General features: G+C 39.6%; 1 protein-coding gene and 1 pseudogene across 1 annotated transcript; both read right to left on the bottom strand.

Moving 5' to 3' along the window:
* Nucleotides 1-1,887: 1,887 nt before the first annotated feature.
* Nucleotides 1,888-6,618, bottom strand: LOC149117457 (uncharacterized; annotated as a pseudogene).
* An 8,179-nt stretch (nucleotides 6,619-14,797) lies between these two features.
* On the bottom strand, nucleotides 14,798-22,854 carry LOC149117456 (uncharacterized). Its single transcript, XM_089283208.1, has 3 exons — nucleotides 22,308-22,854; nucleotides 19,298-19,639; nucleotides 14,798-17,277 (listed from the first exon to the last, which is right to left on the bottom strand). Exons 1-3 carry the CDS (start codon nucleotides 22,647-22,649, stop codon nucleotides 16,792-16,794), a joined length of 1,170 nt encoding a protein of 389 aa, XP_089139334.1. The 5' UTR covers nucleotides 22,650-22,854; the 3' UTR covers nucleotides 14,798-16,791.
* Nucleotides 22,855-23,596: the final 742 nt, after the last annotated feature.

Genomic DNA, 23,596 nt, shown 5'->3' with positions numbered 1-23,596 from the left:
TTTATAAACTACTATTTAGAAAAAAATCTAATTACGTCCGGAAAACCGCTGAATCTGCGTAAGCTCTACTCAAAATATGTTTTACACGTAGCACTTATTTCAGTCTTTTCTCTACGAGTTCAAAGATTGCATTTAAAATAAGAATCTAATCCATTCTTGAAACCAAGTGACCATCATGCGCTTGTTCTACCAATGCGAGCTTCGTTCTATCAAAACGACAAACTAAGCTGAAAATAGAGCAGTTTTTTCAGTTCAGCGTCGAAAGTAATCAGGCAATTACTTTGGTTTTGGTTTTGGTTTTACTAAGGTTTGAGATTTTGCCGAGTAGTTTAATTGAAAAGTAATTGGTTTGGTTTTGGTTTTACGACACTCAATTGAAAACCGCTCTAACAAACAGATCGATGAATTCAATCGGAACCAAGAGCCAAAATCGTTAAAATTACTTTTTGTTTTTTCTGATACGAAGACTTCACTTAAAGACTTATTAAACACTGTTACATTGATATATTACTGCCCACCCAATGTTACTAAGAGTCGATGATCACGAATTAAATTTTAGTCTCAAGAGGACTTAACAGCATGCGTAATGTAACTGGTATCATGCTAATTTACAAAGTATAATAAGTCTTTCGATTCGTCTGTTTAAGTCAATTAGCAACTTTAATCAAGGTTATATTCGCATAATAAGCAACACCTGTCAACAGCTGATAACAATGTTAAACTTTATCTATATGTACTATCCTCATAGCAATCTTCCACAGACAAGTTCCCAGGGCCCTGTGATAATTTTCTGAAATTTATTATTACTTTAGTAACATTTGGTACACGCTATATATATCACGTATTCGTGACCTTGTAGCCCATGGCAACATCCAGACTTTTTTCTTATCGCTGTTCTGCGACTTCACAGTAAAATATTAAGCAAAAGACAGGATTCTGGCATTGTCTGACGTAATGCGTGAAGTTGTTTAACGAGTCAAGCATCTTTCTAAAAATAGCCGAACAAAGATCATAAGAAGAGACTCAACGAAGCACCCAGTTACATTATCCTTTCTTGTAAAAATAAAATGCAATGGTAATGAGTTTTCTTTGGGAAATACGCGAATCTGCTTGGTAACTTGTAAGTAAGTTATTCCACTGTTGTCCATTTTCTCTTTAAAGCGAACATCTTTCTCGAGTTAACGGTTTAGCTTAGAAATACATAAAATACGGAGGTTTTTGACTGAAATTCCTTAGTGTGTCAACTAAAACAATGGCACTGCTGGCCCTCGTTTTCTATGAACGTCAGTCAGCTCGCTGCTTCTTGTGGACTATTAGTGTTTACAAATTCAGGCTCGTATAACATGTAGTCTGAAGTAATGTACTTCACTTAAAATCACCAAGGAGCCTTTACAAGGGCTGCTGTTCGGTTCGCGAGTGGAGCTTCCACGAGTGACGTTTTTTATTTATTTATTTATTTATTTATTTATTATTTATTTATTTATTCGTCTAGGACAATTTAATGGCCCAAAGTAATACAAACACTAGAAAACATGTAATACAATAAGAAAAAAGTGTCATAAGGATGGTTAGCAAAAGAGACATAAATCCCCATGTAAGGTAGACCACCTTAAAGAAAAAGAAAAAAAAAAACACCAAACAAAACAGCAAACACTCGAAGCCTGACGAACTGACAGTGGTAACACATCCCACTTGTCAACAATCCTATAAAAAAGCTAAACTTAAAAGTATTAGTCCTAAATTATAAATTGCGAATTAACATAAAAGACCGCAATTATTTTCGAATTTTCGGATTCCCGATCGACTGGAGATTCTGTTTAGAGTTATGATGCATTACTGATGAAGGTGCCAGTATCCCACGTACATAATGGCGCTTTCCATGCATCCATAGGTACCTCGTAATTCTATGAACTCGTCCTTACTGTCCTCCGATCCAGAACTGAGTTGTAGAATCTGGACTGGAAGTACAACGAAAGTTTGGATTAAAATTACCATAATTACCAAAGTTATCTTCGTTGTCGACCACATCACCTTTGTTTCCATTGAATTGGCAAACATTTCTGCTACTGTCCGTGTGCAGGGAAGCTCTACTTTTCTTATTCCACAGTGGCACAGTGCATGAGACACATTCGTAACCCCGAATGTTTATAATCTCGAATTGATAGCACTTGGCTGAGATCGGCACTGGAATGTTCATGATGTCGAAAATTGCCAGCGAAGTTCTCATGTAATCTCGGTACACAACACCGTCTGTGTCGTAGCGGCAAGTTGCTCGCCAGTGGGTTGACTGTTTTGCAAGCCATTTAAGATAAGTTGGACGGATTAAGTACGCCTTCCAGTTGAGCATCTCACCACTGACAGCATTTGAATCAGTGCAGTCCGAAAAGACAATACCCTAGAACGGAAAAAACAATCGAAATCGTGAGTAGGGACTGATGATTTTAAGATATTATTTCGCCGCTTAGAAGATCCTGTGCTTTCTCTACTCAAGCTTTCCTTGTGTTTTGACGTTACCATCTTCTTTTCTCCCCTCTTCACTTGTTTTAGGGGTGTCGAATGGTCCCATTCAATTTAAAAGTGCTCGCAAAATTGGGCTTTTGCTCGAATTGCTCACAAAAATTAGATGAGTGCTCGCTTGGTCATGCTCGCAAAATTTTTGCAACTGCTCACATGCTCGGATTCTGAAGTCTGGTAGCATTTAGCTTCTTCTCGCGGATAGAAACTGGCTTTAGATCGCCTTGAGCGTCCATCCACTGACTCACATGAAGCTAAGTGACGTAATTTGGCATCAAACAAGGCATACTGGCTGTTAGCGAAGTAAGCGGCTGAGATTGGTTGAGCCGCAATAAGATCCTAGCATGTTGCTTCTAACTTTGTGCCTATCATGTCCTGTTTTGGAAGTGTCAGCCAGATTACTTGGCACAAAACAACTTTTCCATCTAATTGAAAAGAGAGATTCCAGCTAGCGGAAAATTTGCGAAGTGCTCGCTGCTCGCCATCTGCATTTTCTGAAGTTCTCGCTGCTCGCAAGACAAATTTGTACACTGCTCGTGTTTGCAAAAATATACGCACTGCTCGCATGCTCGCAAATGCTCGCATGCTTGCAAATGCTCTCAAAGACCATTCGATACCCCTTGTTTTCTTACTCAGAATCCCGGGGTGAGGGAACTCCCGAATAGAAAGGACGGGGCGCTCATCGGAAATTTTGAAAAGAATGCCTAAGAGCGGGCCAGAAGCAAGATCCTCTTTTTGGGTGTGGCTTGAATTTTTTTCACCCCTATTACCGTGACAGAGTTACCGGAGCAAATTAGACAAATTAGCTTAAAAATCAGTTGACTGTCAAATATCTCCTGTCTGTCTGACTGTCTGTCTGACAGTTACCGCAAAAGTTCCCGCCGTGGACCTTTTGAGGCTGAACACCTAAGAGGTACCAAAGCTGTTTAATTTACGTTAAGTTAATTTTAAAAGTAGCTTATAACGCAGAACTGAGGAAGGTTATGACAAAGTACAGCACCACACTACTACACCACACACTACCAATTTCGTTATTGCAAGTTACCTTCATTAGGTCCTTGTTGGAAAAGCTAAATGACTGGATCAAATTCCAAGGGAACCCATGCTCTGAATCAAAATCACAGAATACTTGGAAAGTTTCATTGTCGTCATCGATAATTTTGTACAATCCAGACAAGCTGATCCCAGCTGCTTTGTAGCCTTGGCAACTCTTTCTTAGCTGAATCTCGCAGTGTCTTCCAACAAACTGTACCGGACAAGAACAATTGTACCGAACGCTGGTGGGCTCACAGATTTCATTGCAGGTTCCTTCATTTAGACACGGATTGTTCCTGCAGCAACCATTGGTGCACGTGACTTTATCAAGACATGACGCTTCGCTTCTGTGAATCTGATGAAGAAGGTCATATTCATCGGCTTTTAATATTGCTATTATTTTAAGGCTCTCTAGAACGCCAATTAGAGCTTTAGGATTGCATAAATTTAACCAAAAACTTTGCCTTTTTTGAGAGGAAGTTATGGGATTTTTCAGAAATTCACGAAATTTTTGCCAACAATGTATAACTTTACTGCTAAAGATAATTTCCAGTCCGTATTGCGCAGTCCCAGCACCCTCATGTTTATAAACATAAAAAAATCTCACTCGATGGAAAGCGAATCGATGTTATTCGTTACGAACCACATACCTTATCTTTGAGGTCTTTCAAATTATTTTCCAGCTGCTTCAGCTGCGAAGTTGTTTTGTCAAGTGATATCATGAGAAAGAACGAAAAATAAACTGTTCGCGTCCAAAACGGCGGTTGACATGAAATTTTGAATTCACTTCATGTAAGTAGTCGCAAAATGTTCACATTTTCTGATGTCATACATGCAACAAAACGAAAAACCTAAACAAACTTTCGAGAGTGTGCAGTACGGACTGGAAATCAGCTTTACGTTTAAAAAAAGGGAGCTTAAGCAACGACGACGACGACGCCGAGAACGACGCCTGGTAAAAAATGAATGTATATTTTACAAGCGAAGATCGCGATTGTCTAGATCTGTTCGGTACGCCGATGGCTCTAAAAACGTGTTTAAGCTAAATATGCAACGACGGCGTTCAATTCCAAATCGAGATACGAAAAATTAGCCGTCGTCGTCCACGTTCCGTAGACGACTCAGAACTTGGTCATTTCACGTTGTTGTCTTCAAGACGACGGCAAAGAAATGTACAAAGATTTATAACGCACGTGCACAGCTATTGTTTTGCTCATTAAGCCTTTTGTTTGGTGACGTTCTCGTTGCCGTCGTCCTCATGGTTTGCTTAAGCTTCCTAAAGTCGTAACCAGAACCTAACACGATAGTGGTATCTGTCGTCGAGTTATTTGGGTTTAAAGTAGTTTTCAGTGAACAATATGTGTTTACTTCCAGACGCCATCTTTAATGACCAACATCCATCTCGCACGTGACTAACTTGAACACTACCCCATGCAAGCTAACGCAGCATCTCCCCTGTATTGTTCAAAAGTATAAAATGTAGGGAAACGAACAGAATGTGAGAAGACTGACAAAAGATCTATGAATCGCACTTGTTCCGGGATCCCACTTAATTTTGTAGTCTGCCGCACAGCTGCTACTTACTTTGGTTACATCTCAGGTTGTTGCTTTCCGTGGCAAGAACTTTTAATTTGCTTGAATCCACTGAGTGTATCGTAAGATGTCCCTTGACTCAAGTTTCTAATAAACGAAAGTTTCTCGAACATATTCTTTGCCACATTGTGCAGAGCAGGAGAACAAAATTTGGCTTGACTTGATTGTATTAATGTCTGTCTCTAAATGAGGTCTTGGCCTAAGCCTTTCCACCATAGGCAAGTCTGTTATTCTGCTCCGAAAATATTAACCACTTACAACTTCAGACATTTCTCACTACAAGATTTTGCATGGTAATACACATAGATAGGTGGTTACCATATGGCTAGTGGCTTTCACAAACTGCTTACTGTTGGGTTTCCCATGTTTACGAAGTGTCGGCAAATTCTCTCCACACAATATTCGGTTGTCAAGAGATGATGTTGCCCAATAAAAAATATCTAAAAACGTCGCCTTTCAGTAATTTTTATTCACAGCATCTTTCACTACCTTGGTGATTCTCGAGCTTTGTTCTCGAAAAACTGCTCGGTCACTTCGCGAGCATATTTTTGCGCCAAATAGGGGCTATTATTTATTTCTCCTCATAATGGTGCATTGAAAAACATTGTGAAAATACACACTCAGTGTCAGATGTGTTTGCACTAAAGTCTCATAAAGGCCTATTTAAACCACAGAAAATTCTCTGCGTCGTTTCCGCCGTAACGAGCCACAATTTCACCCACTGTTTGAAAATTCTTTGAAATTGCACTCGCCTGAACGGTCCGTACAATTTTAAGACAATTTCCAAATTGCCAAAGCAAACACAGGTGAAATTTTGGCTCAGCACTGATGAGGAAATGTCATTCACACAACAAAATGTATCCACGCCGAGCTACTAGTATTATTTTTGCCTACGCGCACCATTCACGGCACCGAGCCAAAACTTTTTTGTCATAAAGTGTCTATACGGCCAACAGGGTTTTCGTATTTTCGTATTTCTAAAATGTGTAAAATGCATTCTAACCTATGACTTAGGTGATACAGTATGGCCTAGGAATTTTACGAATTATACTTTAACAGTGAGACTGATAACTTTTTTAATGGCGTCAATTGGCTTTTTTGATCTGAAAGAAAAGTGACAAAAGCAGAAAAGTTAAACAACAGATTAGGATTTATCATTACCTTCCTCCGAAGGATTTAATAACTTGACCCGTGAGACTGTTTGAGAGAACTTTTGTTGGTAAAGTGACTTCCTTCATTCAGCTCGCAGTATTTTTGTTCGGTGTTTTCCTTGTAGTTCAGAGACAAACATCGACAGTCCTGTATGCATTTCATGTAGCACTGAATTGGGTTTAACGTGACAGAATTGTGAAATACATGGCCAACAAACTCTGAGTCTTGCACGGCATCTTGGTACACGTCGAGGGAAATCGTTTGACAGCTTCCTGTCAGGCAGTCTCCTTTAACTTGCAGAAACGCAATGAAAAACGAAAACAACTGGGAAAATCATGTTTTGGGAGCTATCAGTTGGACGCTTTTGATGAAATTCGACAGGTGATAGGGTGCCGAAAAATAATGTATGCAAACTGGTTTGGTCACTGAAAATGAAAGCCGATCGAGGAGCCCTGGGGGTGTTTGGTTGGAAGAGAGTTGCAATGGCAAGGAGAGATATCCTACACAACTCGTCCAATATCTCCTAAACCAAAAAAAAATCAATCAAAGAATCCCTGTCTTTTCTTTAAGACGCCCTGCTTTCTTACTTTTCGTACTTGTACATTGTAGTCGTCCCACTTTTTTACACCTGTCCTACTTAACTTTTTGCAATTTGTAAACAAAAGGTAAATAGCTGCCGCACTTTGTAATAAATTAAGCTGTTGCACTTTGTAAAAACTGGCGTCAGACTTTGTAATAAACTTCTCTAGAGTAATTTTTTGGATACGTTGTGGACAAACCACGGACGTACCTTCTTCTAAGACGGGGGAGGGGTGAACATGGCACTCGAGAGCGGGGAAATATATCCTATTTGAAATCTACATGGGGTTAATTAAAGATTTCATTTGGAACATTTGAAGGCATGCGTGCGAATGAATTTCTGTTGAACATAAAATCGCTGCAAAAGATTTTGTATTCATTACCTATTCAGCCTGACTGTATAGTCAAATCTTTAAGGTTGGCATGGCTAAAACTACTATTTAAGTTTTCAAATGCAACATGACCGGACGTATTTTATTATCTCACATCTTAGAGCCCGTAAGAGGTCTGTTCTTTCTAAATTGTAATTATGATGTTCCTAATTATGCCACAAACTGTTGTTATACAAGTGAATATATGAGAGCTCATATAACTGCGATGATCATGCAATCATGTCTTCAGAACTTTTGTTATGGTGGTCTGAGTTCCGTGAAATTTTTTCGCTACAGAAAGTGATGGTAAAAATATTATTTGGAATAATAAAGAAATTCCGAATAGACAAAATGTTCTCATAAATGCTGACGACGTCTGACTCTTGCGCTCGACCTCGTTATATTAAAGATCTCTGCCACGCTGTTGATCCCGAAATGCAGCCTTTTGAAGCGTTTGAGCCCTCTATGCGTGTAAAATGCAGTGATTTTCCTGCTTTCTTCGGCCAGCTCTAGCTGCATGTAGTCGTCGTTCATGTCTTTAAGTGGGAGAAATACTTGGCCCCATTGATTCCTGTCTCCAGCTCTCTTAAAGCGGGAATGGCATGTCTGATTCTTTTTATGTGCTTGTTGGCATCTGTCATGAGGCTTACTCTGATGTTTTCTCCGTCTTTCTTTGGGATAAGTACAAGGTTGTTACACCACTCCGTTGGTTTTTCCCCTACACCTTCAATGATTATCCATTTCCACCCATTTATCGAGCATTTCATCAAATTTGTCTTTGAGCCCTAGAGATATTCTTCTCTGTTTCTGCACAACGTATTTTGCGTCTTGATCCAAGTGTAGTTTCACCTTGACTCCTTTCAACTTTCCTAAGCCTGAGAACACATCGTTGAACTCCTCAACTAAGTCGACTGTCACTTGCCGACCTTACCCCATAACTGGCAGAGGCGCGCTTGAGGTCAGGTCCAGGTCCTACGAGACCCATCCGTTCGGCAGCCCCTCGGCTTAGTAGTGCGGTGTCACCTTGACCTTTAACTACATAAACAGGTTCTGCTATCTCCTCACTCCTCGAGTGAGTGTCACTGTGAATTTTCCCAGCAGGGGTAGCGCTAATCTCCTCCGCAGCCGTTTTTTGGGATGTTACGCAACGCTCCCCCCAAAAAAACGGCTGCGGAGGAGACTACTAGGGTAGCGCCGGCCCCTTCTCTTCTCTGGAGCAGCTTCTGATCGCTATACTATTGGGCTATAGGGGACAGTTCCCGGCCTCAAGAGTCCTCATGGGCCTGATGAGGATAAGTGAGTGATAGGGGACAGTTCGCTTGAAACTTCCCATAGTGCTTTTCGGTAACCACCGTGACGTCAGCCTGCGTGTCCAGGTGTAGGCTGATGGCAATGTAGTTGATGTGAACACAGACGTCTCGAGCTCACGTCTCGAGAAGAGCGAAAAATAAATTACTCTCTGGCACGTACGTATTTTTTCATGAAAGCGTCACGTGCGCTTTGTGTGAGTCGCGGGCGAAAAGACCCCTGGTGGGTCTGTACTGACGCAGTGTTAAGTTACACGAGGAGCCGTCGAGAATTTGAACGATTTATAACAAATTGTATGGGGAACGAAATACGGTCAATTTAGAACGCTAAATATTCCGAAATATGAACATTTTTCATGTAAGATTAATAAAACTTACTCATTTCTTGTGTGTCAGTCTGTTGTGATTTTTGGCTATCTCTGCCGCTTCGGGCCTTCTTTGCCATCACTGATATTCCCTGAGCGGTATTTCGTTTTCACTTGTTGCAACGCAAACGTAAGCATTAGCGCAAGCACAAGAAAAAGAAAAAAATTGATCCTTGTGCTTATGCCTGCGTCAAGGCCGTTTTCACGGTGAAATAAAAATTATTGTGTTTGCGCTTGTGCTTGCACTTGTGCTCCCGTCGCTAGTGAAAACCAGGCTTTTACAAGATAGAATCGTCAATCAAGATCTTCTATCACGCATCGTAATCAAATATTTACTGTCAATAGGAGGCAACGCCTATTTGATCAACGAAACAGGTTAGTCTGAATTTCAGTCGTCTCTTCCCTTTACCCCTTTGGGGTAAAGGGAAGAGACGACTGAAATTCAGACTACGAAACAGGTATGCGGATCCCATACACTGCTCGTGAATTCAAGATGGGGTCTTACTAATGAGCCAGTAATGAGAGTTTTTCTTAAATGTGTTTAGACAACGATGCAAGTTCCTTCTGATAAATCCGAGGGTAAAAGAAAGTATAGTAAAACTTTATCTAGCTGCTTAGCCTTGGCTATAATGCTGGTAACAAGACGAGTATTGCACTTGAGGTCCTTAGAGAGTTCCACTCCTACTAAATATTTATGGTGTTTATTCATGGTGCATTTCTCCTTTGTGCGGGACCTCCCCCGATTTCTTTTCATTGCACTTTGCACTTTGGGCCCCGTCCACGCGACGCGGGAGCAATTTAAAAACGCAACAATCACCGGTCATCTTGGATTTTTGTTTGAGGAAAGCTCGGTCAGGGAAATCACGTGGTTCTCCTCAGTGACGCCATCGTTTTCGAAAAGATCCGTTTTAAAATGCTTTCCGTCCACACGAAAACGCAAGGTGTGCGTTTTCAAATCCCTCCGGTTGGAGGAGCGTTTTCGAAAAGCTCCGTTTTCGTGACGGATTATTCTGGACCGTAGGCCTAACCGTAGAAATATTATAAAGCTGTAGGCGTTTTTAAATTTCTTCGGCGTAGTGTGAACGGAGCCTGGAGCAAACCGCGATGACAATGGGCACCACCAAACAAAAGGTTTAATGAGCAAAACAATAGCTGTACAAGTGTGTTCAGTAAACCTTTATAGATTTCATAGCCGTCCTCTGCAAAAATGATAACGCAAAATGACCGCGTTCTGCGTAGGCCGGAGAACGCGAACGACGAATCGAACTGCTAATATTTCGTATTTCCAATCGGACCTGAACGCTGTCATTACATATTTAGCCAGAGAGAGGTTTCAAGCCATAGGCATCCTGGACAAATCCCAAAAAATTGCAAAAATCGTAGGTAATAAAAATTCAGCGTCGCCGTCGTCATTGTTAAGCTTCCTTTTTGCATGTCGGCTGCGAAGGTCGATAGACTTGTTTAACTTGAGGTCTCTTATATAAGAGGCTGCTTTGTGCTTTGCTCATGCTTTATCCCAAGACCAATCGATCGCCTGCACATCAGAGTATCGTGTAAACACCGTAAACAATCACATAAATTGTAGCTGTTTGTCAAGGTTCTAAGTCAACGATAAAGTCAATTGTCAAACGTTTCGTTAAATACGAAGTTTTTCCCTCTTGCTGCAGTACCTTTTTATCTTTATACCCATAACTACTCGCCAATTGTTTGTATCTTCTTCTTCTTCAGTATAGCTGAAGGCTTTGAACATTTAAAGGCCATCGTCATCAATAACGTCCTTGAACATGGCGAGTTGATACTCGGGGCTTTCAAGCTCCAAACCAAGTAATTATGACAGTATTTCTCTTTCCATAGCTTCCAGTTCTCGGGGATCTCGCTCGTAATTGACCTCAAATCTTAATGTTGCGGAGACAATGATATCTGGTGGAATAACACTGTAGATTGCGATGCTTTCGGCAGCGAGGCACTGGAAGTTTTTTTCGCTAGTAGGCATTCGTAGGCGGTGTACGTTGACGACGAAGTTGAACTACCCTTTCGTTGCAGCATGTGATATTAGATGGCAGAGAGAACCTTTCAACGAACCTCATCAATCAAAGCTTGATCCGGTTACTGTAACTAAAGATACAAAAGGTGAACGCGCATATTATATTAGTATATAGCATAAATTACATAGCCGCTACAGAACATAAGCGTGCAGAGAAAGAATGTTTTGCAAATTAACATATTGTAAGTAACCTGTGTCCGCCATTTTGAATCATGAAATCCAGCGGGTGTCAGAAACTCGTTTGTCCGGTTTCGCCATGACATCAGTGCTTTCTCATTGGCTCACAGACAAGCCTTTTGTTCTTTCGCTATATAAGTGCGACACCACCCGGATGGTTGGGCGGCTAGTCAATTCCACCGTAATGTACATATCTCAGTTAAACTTCCTGGATGTATAATAAAGTATATGTCTTTAACCCCCCCTACATATACCTACAAAACCTACATTTGATCAATCCCCCACATATACCTACACAGCCTGCATCTCATTAATCCCCCACATATACCTACACAACCTACATCTCATTAATCCCCAACATATACCTACAGAGCCTACATCTCATTAATCCCTCACATATACCTACAGAACGTACATTTCATTAATCCCCCACATATACCTACACAACCTACATGTCATTAATCCCCACATAGACCTATACAACCTACATCTCATTAATCCCCTACTTATACTTACACAGCCTGCATCTCATTAATCTCTCACATATACCTACACAGCCTACATGTCATTAATCCCCTATATATAGTTAATTCCACCGCAATGTACATATCTCAGTTAAACTTCCTGGATGTATAATAAAGTATTTATATTTTTCAACCCCCCTACATATATCTACAAAACCTACACCTCATTAATCCCCCTTCATATACCTACACAGCCTACATCTCATTAATCCCCCTTCATATAACTACACAGCCTACATCTCATTAATCCCCCTTCATATAACTACACAGCCTACATCTCATTAATCCCCCTTCATATACCTACACAGCCTACATCTCATTAATCCCCCTTCATATAACTACACAGCCTACATCTCATTAATCCCCCTTCATATAACTACACAGCCTACATCTCATTAATCCCCCTTCATATAACTACACAGCCTACATCTCATTAATCCCCCTTCATATAACTACACAGCCTACATCTCATTAATCCCCCTTCATATAACTACACAGCCTACATCTCATTAATCCCCCTTCATATAACTACACAGCCTACATCTCATTAATCCCCCTTCATATAACTACACAGCCTACATCTCATTAATCCCCCTTCATATACCTACACAGCCTACATCTCATTAATCCCCCTTCATATAACTACACAGCCTACATCTCATTAATCCCCCTTCATATAACTACACAGCCTACATCTCATTAATCCCCCTTCATATAACTACACAGCCTACATCTCATTAATCCCCCTTCATATACCTACACAGCCTACATCTCATTAATCCCCCTTCATATAACTACACAGCCTACATCTCATTAATCCCCCTTCATATAACTACACAGCCTACATCTCATTAATCCCCCTTCATATAACTACACAGCCTACATCTCATTAATCCCCCTTCATATAACTACACAGCCTACATCTCATTAATCCCCCTTCATATAACTACACAGCCTACATCTCATTAATCCCCCTTCATATAACTACACAGCCTACATCTCATTAATCCCCCTTCATATAACTACACAGCCTACATCTCATTAATCCCCCTTCATATACCTACACAGCCTACATCTCATTAATCCCCCTTCATATAACTACACAGCCTACATCTCATTAATCCCCCTTCATATAACTACACAGCCTACATCTCATTAATCCCCCTTCATATAACTACACAGCCTACATCTCATTAATCCCCCTTCATATAACTACACAGCCTACATCTCATTAATCCCCCTTCATATAACTACACAGCCTACATCTCATTAATCCCCCTTCATATAACTACACAGCCTACATCTCATTAATCCCCCTTCATATAACTACACAGCCTACATCTCATTAATCCCCCTTCATATACCTACACAGCCTACATCTCATTAATCCCCCTTCATATAACTACACAGCCTACATCTCATTAATCCCCCTTCATATAACTACACAGCCTACATCTCATTAATCCCCCTTCATATACCTACACAGCCTACATCTCATTAATCCCCCTTCATATAACTACACAGCCTACATCTCATTAATCCCCCTTCATATAACTACACAGCCTACATCTCATTAATCCCCCTTCATATAACTACACAGCCTACATCTCATTAATCCCCCTTCATATAACTACACAGCCTACATCTCATTAATCCCCCTTCATATAACTACACAGCCTACATCTCATTAATCCCCCTTCATATAACTACACAGCCTACATCTCATTAATCCCCCTTCATATACCTACACAGCCTACATCTCATTAATCCCCCTTCATATAACTACACAGCCTACATCTCATTAATCCCCCTTCATATAACTACACAGCCTACATCTCATTAATCCCCCTTCATATAACTACACAGCCTACATCTCATTAATCCCCCTTCATATAACTACACAGCCTACATCTCATTAATCCCCCTTCATATAACTACACAGCCTACATCTCATTAATCCCCCTTCATATAACTACACAGCCTACATCTCATTAATCCCCCTTCATATACCTACACAACCTACATCTCATTAATCCCCCGCATATACCCACAGAACGTACATCTCATTAACCCCCCACATATACCTACACAGCTTACATCTCATTACTCCCCTACATATACCTACACAACCTACATCTCATTAATCACCCACATATACCTACAAAGCCTACATGTCATTAATCCCCTATATATACTTACGCAGCAGTACATCTCATTAATCCCCTACATATACTTACACAGCCTACATGTCATTAATCCCCTACATTTACTACACAGCAACACATCTCATTAATCACCTACATATACCTACACAGCCTACATGTCATTAATCCCTTACATATACCTACACAGCAATACATCTCATTAATCCCCTACACATACCTACACAGGCTACATGTCATTAATAGGCCCTTAACTTTGCACGATCCGGTCACACGGTATTTGCGCAGCAAGTTGCGCAGTGGGACTTCCAAAACAAAGGTTTTGGAAGTCCCACTGTGCAACTTGCGCCCCAGCATGTGTGATTTTGTGCCATGTGACCGGATCGTGCAAAGGGCCTATCCCCCACATAAACCTAGACAGCCGGATGCCGGTTTAAAATGGAAAATCTAGGCCGCAGTAAATATCTATTCCAGCCAAACAGATTCGTGAATGCGGTGGTTCCTAGTCCTTTTAAGTTAAAATAAAATAATAATTTCCCATCTGGATCTAGATCTACAAAAATTTAAGCGGCCATATTTTTGTATTTGGTCTATGCGGCTCGTTCGCCGCACTTAACTGTACACACAAGCAGCTGACAGCTATGTCAGTAATGTTTAATGTAATTCAACAAGAATCTTTGTCCACCTGATGTGCGTCATTTTCTGTCCCTCAGTTTTAATTAAAACTGAATGTCATTTTTCTTGCGTCGAATTATTGTGTCACTCGCTTGAAACAACACAACAAGGGGAAATAGTTTTTCTTTCCTCTAATTAAAACGATGTTTTTTCTTTCTCCCTCTGCATATGACACCTTTTTGCTTTCAGAAAAAACGTCTATTTCTCTATTTTGTTGGAATACCTATCCCTCGCCTAAACATGATTTTCCATTGGTTTTGCATCAAGAAAATCAAAACAAAACAAGAAAGAAAGGGAAGTTAAGATCATACTGAGAAGATAAGAACCTTTATTTAAGTGTCAAGGTATTTAGCCCTAGCGGACAGTAATTAAGAATGAACCTGCAGTACTAAAATACTAAAGATGAATATTTACAATGCTAAAATAATTAAAATTAAAATACTAAAATTATAAGAATTATTTACAACGTAATCTATTCAGTGCAAAGTTTACAGTAATAACTAACCTGTATACACGTACATTGTAATACATATTTACGCCCTTATCACCTACACGCAAAGTAAATGGTAGGAGTTAACTTTTCCATATTTAAACTATTCCGGTTATGCCTTTAAATTATTTATAACGGCATAAATAAAGGAAAATAGACAGAAACATCAGTAGCGAGAGATGCCGTCGAGTGACCTTGAACTGCAAAAACGCCTAATATACGGAAACACGAATAGTCATGCGATCTACCAAAACGAAAACAATACTAACTGTGAATACCGAATATGTGAAATAGAACTACAACAAGAGTGCATTTCAAAACGCGGGAAAATACATAAGTACTAAAAACCGAACTGAAAAAAGGTTTTGGTACCCCAACAGAAATGGCCAAATACCGATTGGACGCTCCAGCCCGTGTAAACCAGGAGACCCCAGGTGAAATCGGTCGCCAACTCATTTGTTATTTATGCCCTGGCATAGCTGAAAAGAAGCTCAACAACGTAAAAATGATACTTGTTCAAATAATTTTTTAAAGTGGAATGGGTTATAAGACCCTCAGGGGCGAGATGGGACTAAAAAGCATGCTGCTTTAAGCCCCTGCCGCTGAAGGACCTTTATCCTTCGCTGAATCTCGCAATGGTTTCAACATAATATCATGGCTGAAAGATTAATCCTAATTTATGCGCTAGATTTCATTTATAATTTTACGTGCTAAATTACAGAGCCACGTTTGCAATGGCAACGTTTGGCGCGACGTTTTTATAACTATCGGCGTATAAACAAACAATGACATAACGTGATGTATCAAGCTAGAGACGCGATAAATGAAGTTATAAAGCCCAGTGCCACTGTTGTGAGACAGGAGCCCGTGACTGTAAGAAATAATGCAAAACGCAACAGTAAGAGAATACTTAAGGAGATGTGACTGTTGAAAACATTCATGAAGTCATCCTAGTCCGAAACTAGCGCCAGCGAGACGTTACCACATAGAAAGTACCGCTTCTATATGATCCCAAGGCTAACTTAGCTAATAAGTTAGTACTGGACAGGTCATCTGTCTAACAAATGGTAAAATCAGCTAAAATCCTTGTAAAACTTGTACTACTAGCGTAAAAACGGGACGTACAAGTTAATTATCAACTCGTACAAGTTAATTATTACTATCACACTTGTAACACAATTTGCGTCACTTACGCAGGCTTCAAAAGATGGAATGCAAACATATATAATAAATTTCTGTTGTTCAGACGTTCTGTTCCTTAAAACTTAGAGAAATAATCAAATACAAGTTTTTCTTTTTCCGTTTCTGCTTTGCATAAGCCCTTTCTTACTATCCAGACGTATTTTAAGTTTAAGCTACTCACTCGGTGAAGAATTCGTTTCATCTCTACGTCGAACATGATAACTTGAACTTCGCTGCGACATGCGAAAACCTTATACATTGGTCAGCGGATTCACAAAATGTCTAACAGCAAGAGAAGAATTGAGTGAATTTCCCATCCATACCTAAAACTCGGATTTTCCAAGTTAAAAAACGACTACCTTGCAGGTTTCCAGTAACAAATTACCAAGTGTGTAAATTACGCTCATGCAAATACCTTTCATTCAAGGTTATTATGACTCCGCCGGACAACTTGCAAAGAAATTGAAAAGGGGAACGCGAGTTACGGCCGCGTAACATTCGACACGAAAAGGTATTTGACACCGTCATTCAATTAAACTGCGGCTTAACTTAATCATACCGTGTTCATTTATTGACGAATGAAGGGAAAAAAACTTCTCTGCTCTGCGGTAGTGAAGTCAGTCATTTGCTCCCAAACCAAAACTGAGTGGCTGCTTCTGAGCTTGAAGTACAACGGAATTTCGAATTTACAGCTTGGTAAAATCCAAAATTGTCTTCGCTTCCTACAACATCACCACTCTGATTTCCGTCGAAATCGCAACCATGTCGATATGAACTGTCGATATGTAGAGGATAAGCACCTTTTAGATACCAGGTTGCTGCCGTACACTTCACACATTCATTTCCCCGAATGTTGACAAGCTCGTACTTTTGGCAGCTGCTTGCCGCCGTGGGTGTGACTCTGACGATGTCGAAGTCTTCAAATGAGGCTCGCACGTAATCCGTATATACCGTGCCGTCTGTGTTGAATCGGCAAGTAGCTCGCCAATGAGTCGAGTGATCTCTGAGCCAAACAAGGTAATCCCTTCTTATCAGGTACGCCTGCCAGTTTGGGGAATCGCTGCTGACCGCACTTGAATCCAGGTAATTGTAAAAGACAACGTCACTCTGAAAGAAAAGAAAGACCACAAAATAGAAATGAAAATAATGGATTTTTCCAAATTTTCATAATGCGCATCGTTTTAAGACAGCTAACCCCTCTGCTAAAAAAAAAAATCCCGATCATTTTAATCACATTTTACTTAAATGTTCGTCTTTTTCAAGCTTCCTTTTGTCTTTTTTCTTTAAGCAAACTTGACGTGAGCTCGGCATGCAATTATTATAAACACTCAATTGCAAACGGCACGTTTCAGTCAACATCTCCAAATAAGTTCAAACTCAAAATTAAATAGTTGCTAACCCTGGAGAAAATGAAATAGCATAATATAACTGTCACTACGATAATTATTTCGAATAGAACACTTATTCGTACCAGTCCCTTACTAAGCGAGTACAAATAAGAGCGTTCTGCGTCTCATTTCAGCCCAGTTCGGGTAAGATTCCTTCGCTTCGTAATCAACCTCACGTGTTGTACCCTATGCCGGATGATAAAGTTCTCGTCCATGTTGCTTGCACAGTTCCTGATTCCCTCAACTGAACTAAACGCGTACAGCAGGTCCAGTTTATGAATACCCAAGTCGGCACCCTTACTGGTACAGCAGAACTTTGTCTTGTGGTTTGTTGCTTTTAGTCTTACAAGCTTGTTTTTGCGCGCGTGGTGTCCCTTATTCCGTTGCCTGGCTTTTATTCATGTTTTTCCCAGCTTCCCGTACGCCCTTTTAGTATTTCACGGTTTTACTGTGAAGTTGCACGCAGAACTGTTTATTATTTTATGCGTGCTTTGCCTCGCAAAAGCCGGGTTTGTGCAATGCCTTTCCCCGGCCTCGACTCCCTTCAAGTTTGCAGATTTTGTTATATTCAGGTATGTTTTTGTATGCATGCGTGCTTTGCCATACGAACAACGGGTTTTGTGCAATGCTTTTCCCTCGACCTCCTTTAGTTTGCAGGCTTTGTTATATTCAGTAATACTCTTGTGTGCGTGCTTTGAGTCACAAACATCGGGTTTGTGCAGTGCCTTTATTTCCGTCGGTTCCCTTCAAGTTTGCAGGTTTTATTATATTTAGTCAGTGTTCTTGTATGCGTGCTTTGCCTCACAAACATCGGATTTGTGTAGTGCCTTTCCGTCGGTTCCCTTTAATTTTGCACGCTTTGTTATATTCAGCAATGTTCTTGTACGCGTGCTTTGTCTCACAAACATGAGGTTTGTGTACTACTTTTCCCTCGGCTCCCTTTAGTTTGCACGCCTTGTTATATTCAGCAAAGTTCTTGTATGCGTGATTTGCCTCACAAACATTGGGTTTATGCAGTGTTATTCCTTCGGCTCTCATCAGTTTGCACATTTGATACTGATTCAGTAACGTTCTTATGCGTGCTTTGCCTCAAAAACATCTGGTTATTGCAGTGCTATTCCCTCGGCTATCTTCAGTTTGCACGCTTTGTTATATTCAGGGATGTGTTTGTAACGGTGCTTTTCATGTTTTGTGCTATTCGCGACAGTCCCTTTCACGCTCGCTCAATAAGGGATAGAGAAATGCGACCGCGCTTGGATGAGTTGGAAGTGTAAAAGGATAAGGAAAGGGAAGGAGGGGAAGAGAAGCGCGGTAGCGTGGAGAGGAAAGTGAGAAAGAGAGACAACATGTTGCGGCTGCTAACAGCCATAAGATTCTTGTGCGAACTGGGTTGAAATGAGATGCACAGCTCTTATTTGTACTCGCTGAGTAAGGAACTGGCACTAATAGTATTCCATCTCCGAGAAGGTCTATCGTTTGTCGTAATCAAAGACTGCTGTGAGCCAACTCGGGAACGATTCGTTTCCTTTTGTACACGTCAGTACAAGACAAATTTGTTGTTCATTCGTGTGCTACGAGCTAATGGGTGAAACATTTTTAGGATTTCTTTTGACGGAATTTCTCGGATGGTACCTGTGCCTACAGTAACGTTTTTTTTTTTCTTACACAGACACCCTCTAGTTTCAAGTTATAAGTCACACAGAAGATTCTCTTCTAATTCATGCATTTAGGATATTTACCTGAAAAAGGTGCTTGTTGGACAAACTAAACGACTCGATCAAATTCCAGGCGAACCCAGGCTCCGAATTAAAATCACAGAACACTTGAAGGGTTTGATTGGTATTGTCGATAATTTTGTACAATCCAGACTTGTCCACTCCAGCTGTTTTGTAGTCTTGACAGCTTCTTGGCTGAATCTCGCAGTGTTTTCCAATAAACGGTTCCGGACAAGAACAGTTGTACCGAACGCTGGTAGGCTCACAGATTTCATTGCAGGTTCCTCCATTCAGGCACGGATTTTTCCTGCAGCAGCCATTGATGCAAGTTTCGCCTCCAACACAGGACGCGATGCCGTCGTGTTTCTAAAGAAGAAAAAAGTCCATGAAATTTTGCTTTTAAACAAACTTTTAGACCAAACCACCTCCAAGCCAGATCAATTTTAGACGAAGGCCTTTTTCGCAAATACTGTTTCTTTTCTTATTATTTCTCTTATTGGTTTTGTGCTGTAAACTTACATCCAGCCATTTTCGAGAGCAAAAGGATCGAGGATTTTAGAAAAATGGTGAATGAAGCATTTTGCATGAAGACACTTAATTTAACTGTTAACACTCGGCTATAAATAATCCAGTCGAGTCACCTTAGCTTTGATATCCAAACTACACGAATGATTAGAAAAACTATTTAAAGACACATCTTTTTGAAATTGCTTATGAAATCTTATTTTTTTTTTATCTGTTTTTGCCCGTTTTAATATTTCATAATTTTTAATGGTCTTGGTCTAAATTTTAGTTAACACGTTTCCATGTCATAAATAAGTAAATACAGCGTCAGATTCTAGCTCACACGCATTAAAGCCTAGGATTCTCTGTAGTGCTTTGTCCTCTGTAGTGCTTCATTCTCACAAATGATTTAACTGAAGAATGCATTTTGACGCATATCTTTTTAGAATTGCTCATGAAATCTTATTTTTCGAGGAATCTTAGCTTTATCACCTTTGTGCTTAGTTTTAGTTAATAAGTACCATGTCAAAAATACAGCATTCGATTGTAGCGCACACGCCGATTATAGCCAAAAATTCTCTGCAACACTTCACAAATTACACGAATGATGGAAAAGAATAGACTTTAAGACATATCTTTATAGAACTGCTCATGAAATCTTACTTTTTTGGATGGATCTTATCTTTATTTGCCACTTTAATATTTTATAATTTTTAATGAATCTTTGTTTAGGTTTTAGTCAATACAGTTCCATCTCAGAAATAACTTAAGTAAATACAGCGTCAGATTGTAGTTCAATGACCTCCAGTCAACCTGAATTTGGTCATTTCACGCATTTGCTGATTTTTCTTGCAGTTAGAGGTATCCAATATGCCAAATATAGCTTTAATAAACGTCACGTACAACCACTTCATCAGACGCAAGTTTTTTATGCTTTACTTTCTTTAGCTTCTCTTTGTTTACCGACTTCTTTTGCACACGCAGCTGGTGAATCCGGCCGAGAAACCCCGCGATGGTTAAATCGTTGCACGTCGTGCACGAGATGATGGGTAGCATTTCATTTAAAAGAACTTAACGTACGGGAAGTCGCTTTTTCCATGGTTATTAAACTGTTCAGAAATGCTAATTATTACCTCAGGAATAAGGCCCATGTGAGGAATTAACTTTCTTATATCCTCTCTTGTTGTGTGGAAATAAGTGCGTTCAAAAACTGTCTCCTCGAATGATAAAAGCATTTCAGTGAGTATGCTCAACAATTGAAAATCGTAAGATTGGTGTTAACCGCAAAGGTTTCAAACAACCGATATAAACTGCCAGCAAAAACGGAGGCCATTCTCCTGGGGATCTAAACCGTTGCTTGCGTGATTAATTGTTTGTATTTCTAGACTTTTAAGTAGGAAGACCGTTTTCAAAAAACGTCATATACGTCAATGGAAATTGTTATAACAAAGAAAATTCATTAGCCGTGACATAAACGCCCCATACTAAGCTAACAGTATGCTCAATAATTGAAAATCGTAAGATTGGTGTTAACCGCAAAGGTTTCAAACAACCGATATAAACTGCCAGCAAAAACGGAGGCCATTCTCCTGGGGATCTAAAACGTTGCTTGCGTGATTAACTGTTTGCATTTCTAGACTTTTAAGTAGGAAGACCGTTTTCAAAAAACGTCATATACGTCAATGGAAATTGTTATAACAAAGAAAATTCATTAGCCGTGACATAAACGCCCCATACTAAGCTAACAGTTTGAAACTGTCAAAATTGATTGATCCAATATCGTTAACTGAAAATTACTTTATATCATCTTTAGAAGGATTACCTTTTGAAATTCTTCCATTTGGAAACAACAGCCACCCAAATAGTAAATGATAGTGAACTTATCCGAGGTACTTGTTTTAGCTACACACTACCCTGAACGTGTAGGCACAATATACATGTATATATATATATATATATATATATATATATATATATATATATATATATATATATATATATATATATATACATATATAAAAAGTTAAGATGCTTCGAGCCAACAGGGATGCCACGCGCCAGAAGGATCCAAAAGGATTCGTAGTCCAAACCTCGAGTAATGAAATTTGTAGGCAATTGTGGAAAACGAGGACGGACAACTTCGAGCGAAAAAAATATATATATACAGTAAAAAATCTAAGAAATCTAAAAAAAAGTTTAAAAATTTAATAAAAATAAACGTTTCGGTCAAAGACCTTCATCAGTTGCAGTGCAACTGCACTGCAAGGCACTGCAACTGATGAAGGTCTTTGACCGAAACGTTTATTTTTATTAAATTTTTAAACTTTTTTTTAGATTTCTTAGATTTTTTACTGTATATATATATTTTTTTCGCTCGAAGTTGTCCGTCCTCGTTTTCCACAATTGCCTATATATATATATATATATATATATATATATATATATATATATATATATGAAAATATCGGAGAGCAAGAGAATAAGGTGTCTTTAGTTTAATACAAGTGCACAGCAAAGAACTTAACATTACCTCCGCGCCGTAATCCCTCCGTAGGATGTAGTAACGTGATCCAGGAGAGTGTTTGAGAGAACTTTTATTTGTAAAGTGACTTCCTTCATTCAGCTCACAGTATTTTTGGTCGTTGGTTTCCTTGTAGTTCAGAGACAAACATCGACAGTCCTGCATGCACTTCATGTAGCACTGAATTGGGTTTAACGTGACAGAATTGTGAAATACATGGCCAACAAACTCTGAGTCTTGCACGGCATCTTGGTACACGTCGAGGGAAATCTTTTGACAATTACCTCCTGAACAGTCTCCCTTAACCTCCAAAATTGTAACGAGAAATAAAAACACAACCGGACAAATCATGTTTCGTTTTGCCTGATGGATCAGGCCTGGCGTTATCGCTTAAGATTTAACGACATTCCTAGTTAGAGAACGGATTTTAAAGATCGCCTAGGATATAATTCAGCGACGAAAAAAAATTGATCTCTTTCTGATGACGAATACGATTGACAGTAGGATTAAATAAATGTGCTTTTTCCTTACCAAATTAAACCCACCTGTCGCTGGTTGGGCGTCAGCACGAATGAAATGGTGCCTCTGCAGACACATGACTTATTGACCTTCAGAAACGGTTTAAGACTGACTGTAGGGGGAAATTTTCAATGAAGTATTTGTCAATAACAAACCAGATATCAATACAACTTGCAGCGAGAATTTTATTTCGTTTCAAACTTCTTTCGTGAAACTTTGTCGTGGTCTGTAGATGCTTTAATCGAACGGTTTTATTTAGAAATTAAGTAGCGGCTATTTTACAAGAACTATAAAATTTCTCACTCGCTCGGCTCGCTGGCTGATTAACATTTTAATTTAGAGTACGTGCGCACAGACGCATACTTTTTTAGATGACACCATCGCGTGCAGGGCTCGAAAATGTCGCCAAACATTTTACAGCGTGTCAGTAGTGTTGTCAGTTTCCTCCATGAGCGACAGATCTAAATTAATAATAATAATCATCATCATCATCGATATTTAAACAGGGTGACCTCTTCAGTCGCAGGACTGGTATCAACGGGAGCCCTGTATAATATATTTAAAGAGATATTCATCAAAATCGTTAAGATATCTCTGAATTCATATTGGATTCAACTGTGAGGTTCAAAGCAGGTGTTACTCAAAGGTTATCGTGAAACTCGATAAATGGAATCTGATTAATTTGCTGTGTTCAAAGACAGCTTATTGAGCCAATGCAAGCGGTCCGAGATCGACAATAATTGAGTATGTTTGAAGAATGTTCGAATAGAATGAATGTT

Source organism: Orbicella faveolata, unplaced genomic scaffold (assembly GCF_042242905.1).
Source record: "Orbicella faveolata isolate gen_17 unplaced genomic scaffold, um_ofav_v1 contig_12, whole genome shotgun sequence".
NCBI classification, from domain to species: domain Eukaryota; kingdom Metazoa; phylum Cnidaria; class Anthozoa; order Scleractinia; family Merulinidae; genus Orbicella; species Orbicella faveolata.
The sequence above is the reverse complement of the archived record's forward strand: the minus strand, read 5'-3'. Positions and strand labels throughout refer to the sequence as shown.

Bases quoted from the DNA above. Each gene is read 5' to 3' on its own strand.
- LOC149117456 (XM_089283208.1), bottom strand. From the start codon at position 22,649: ATGATTTGTCCGGTTGTGTTTTTATTTCTCGTTACAATTTTGGAGGTT. The intron at 19,640-22,307 runs GTAATGTTAAGT...TTTCTTCTTTAG, and splicing joins GGAGGGATTACGGCGCGGAG to AAACACGACGGCATCGCGTC. The intron at 17,278-19,297 runs GTAAATATCCTA...CTTTTCTTTCAG, and splicing joins CCAACAAGCACCTTTTTCAG to AGTGACGTTGTCTTTTACAA.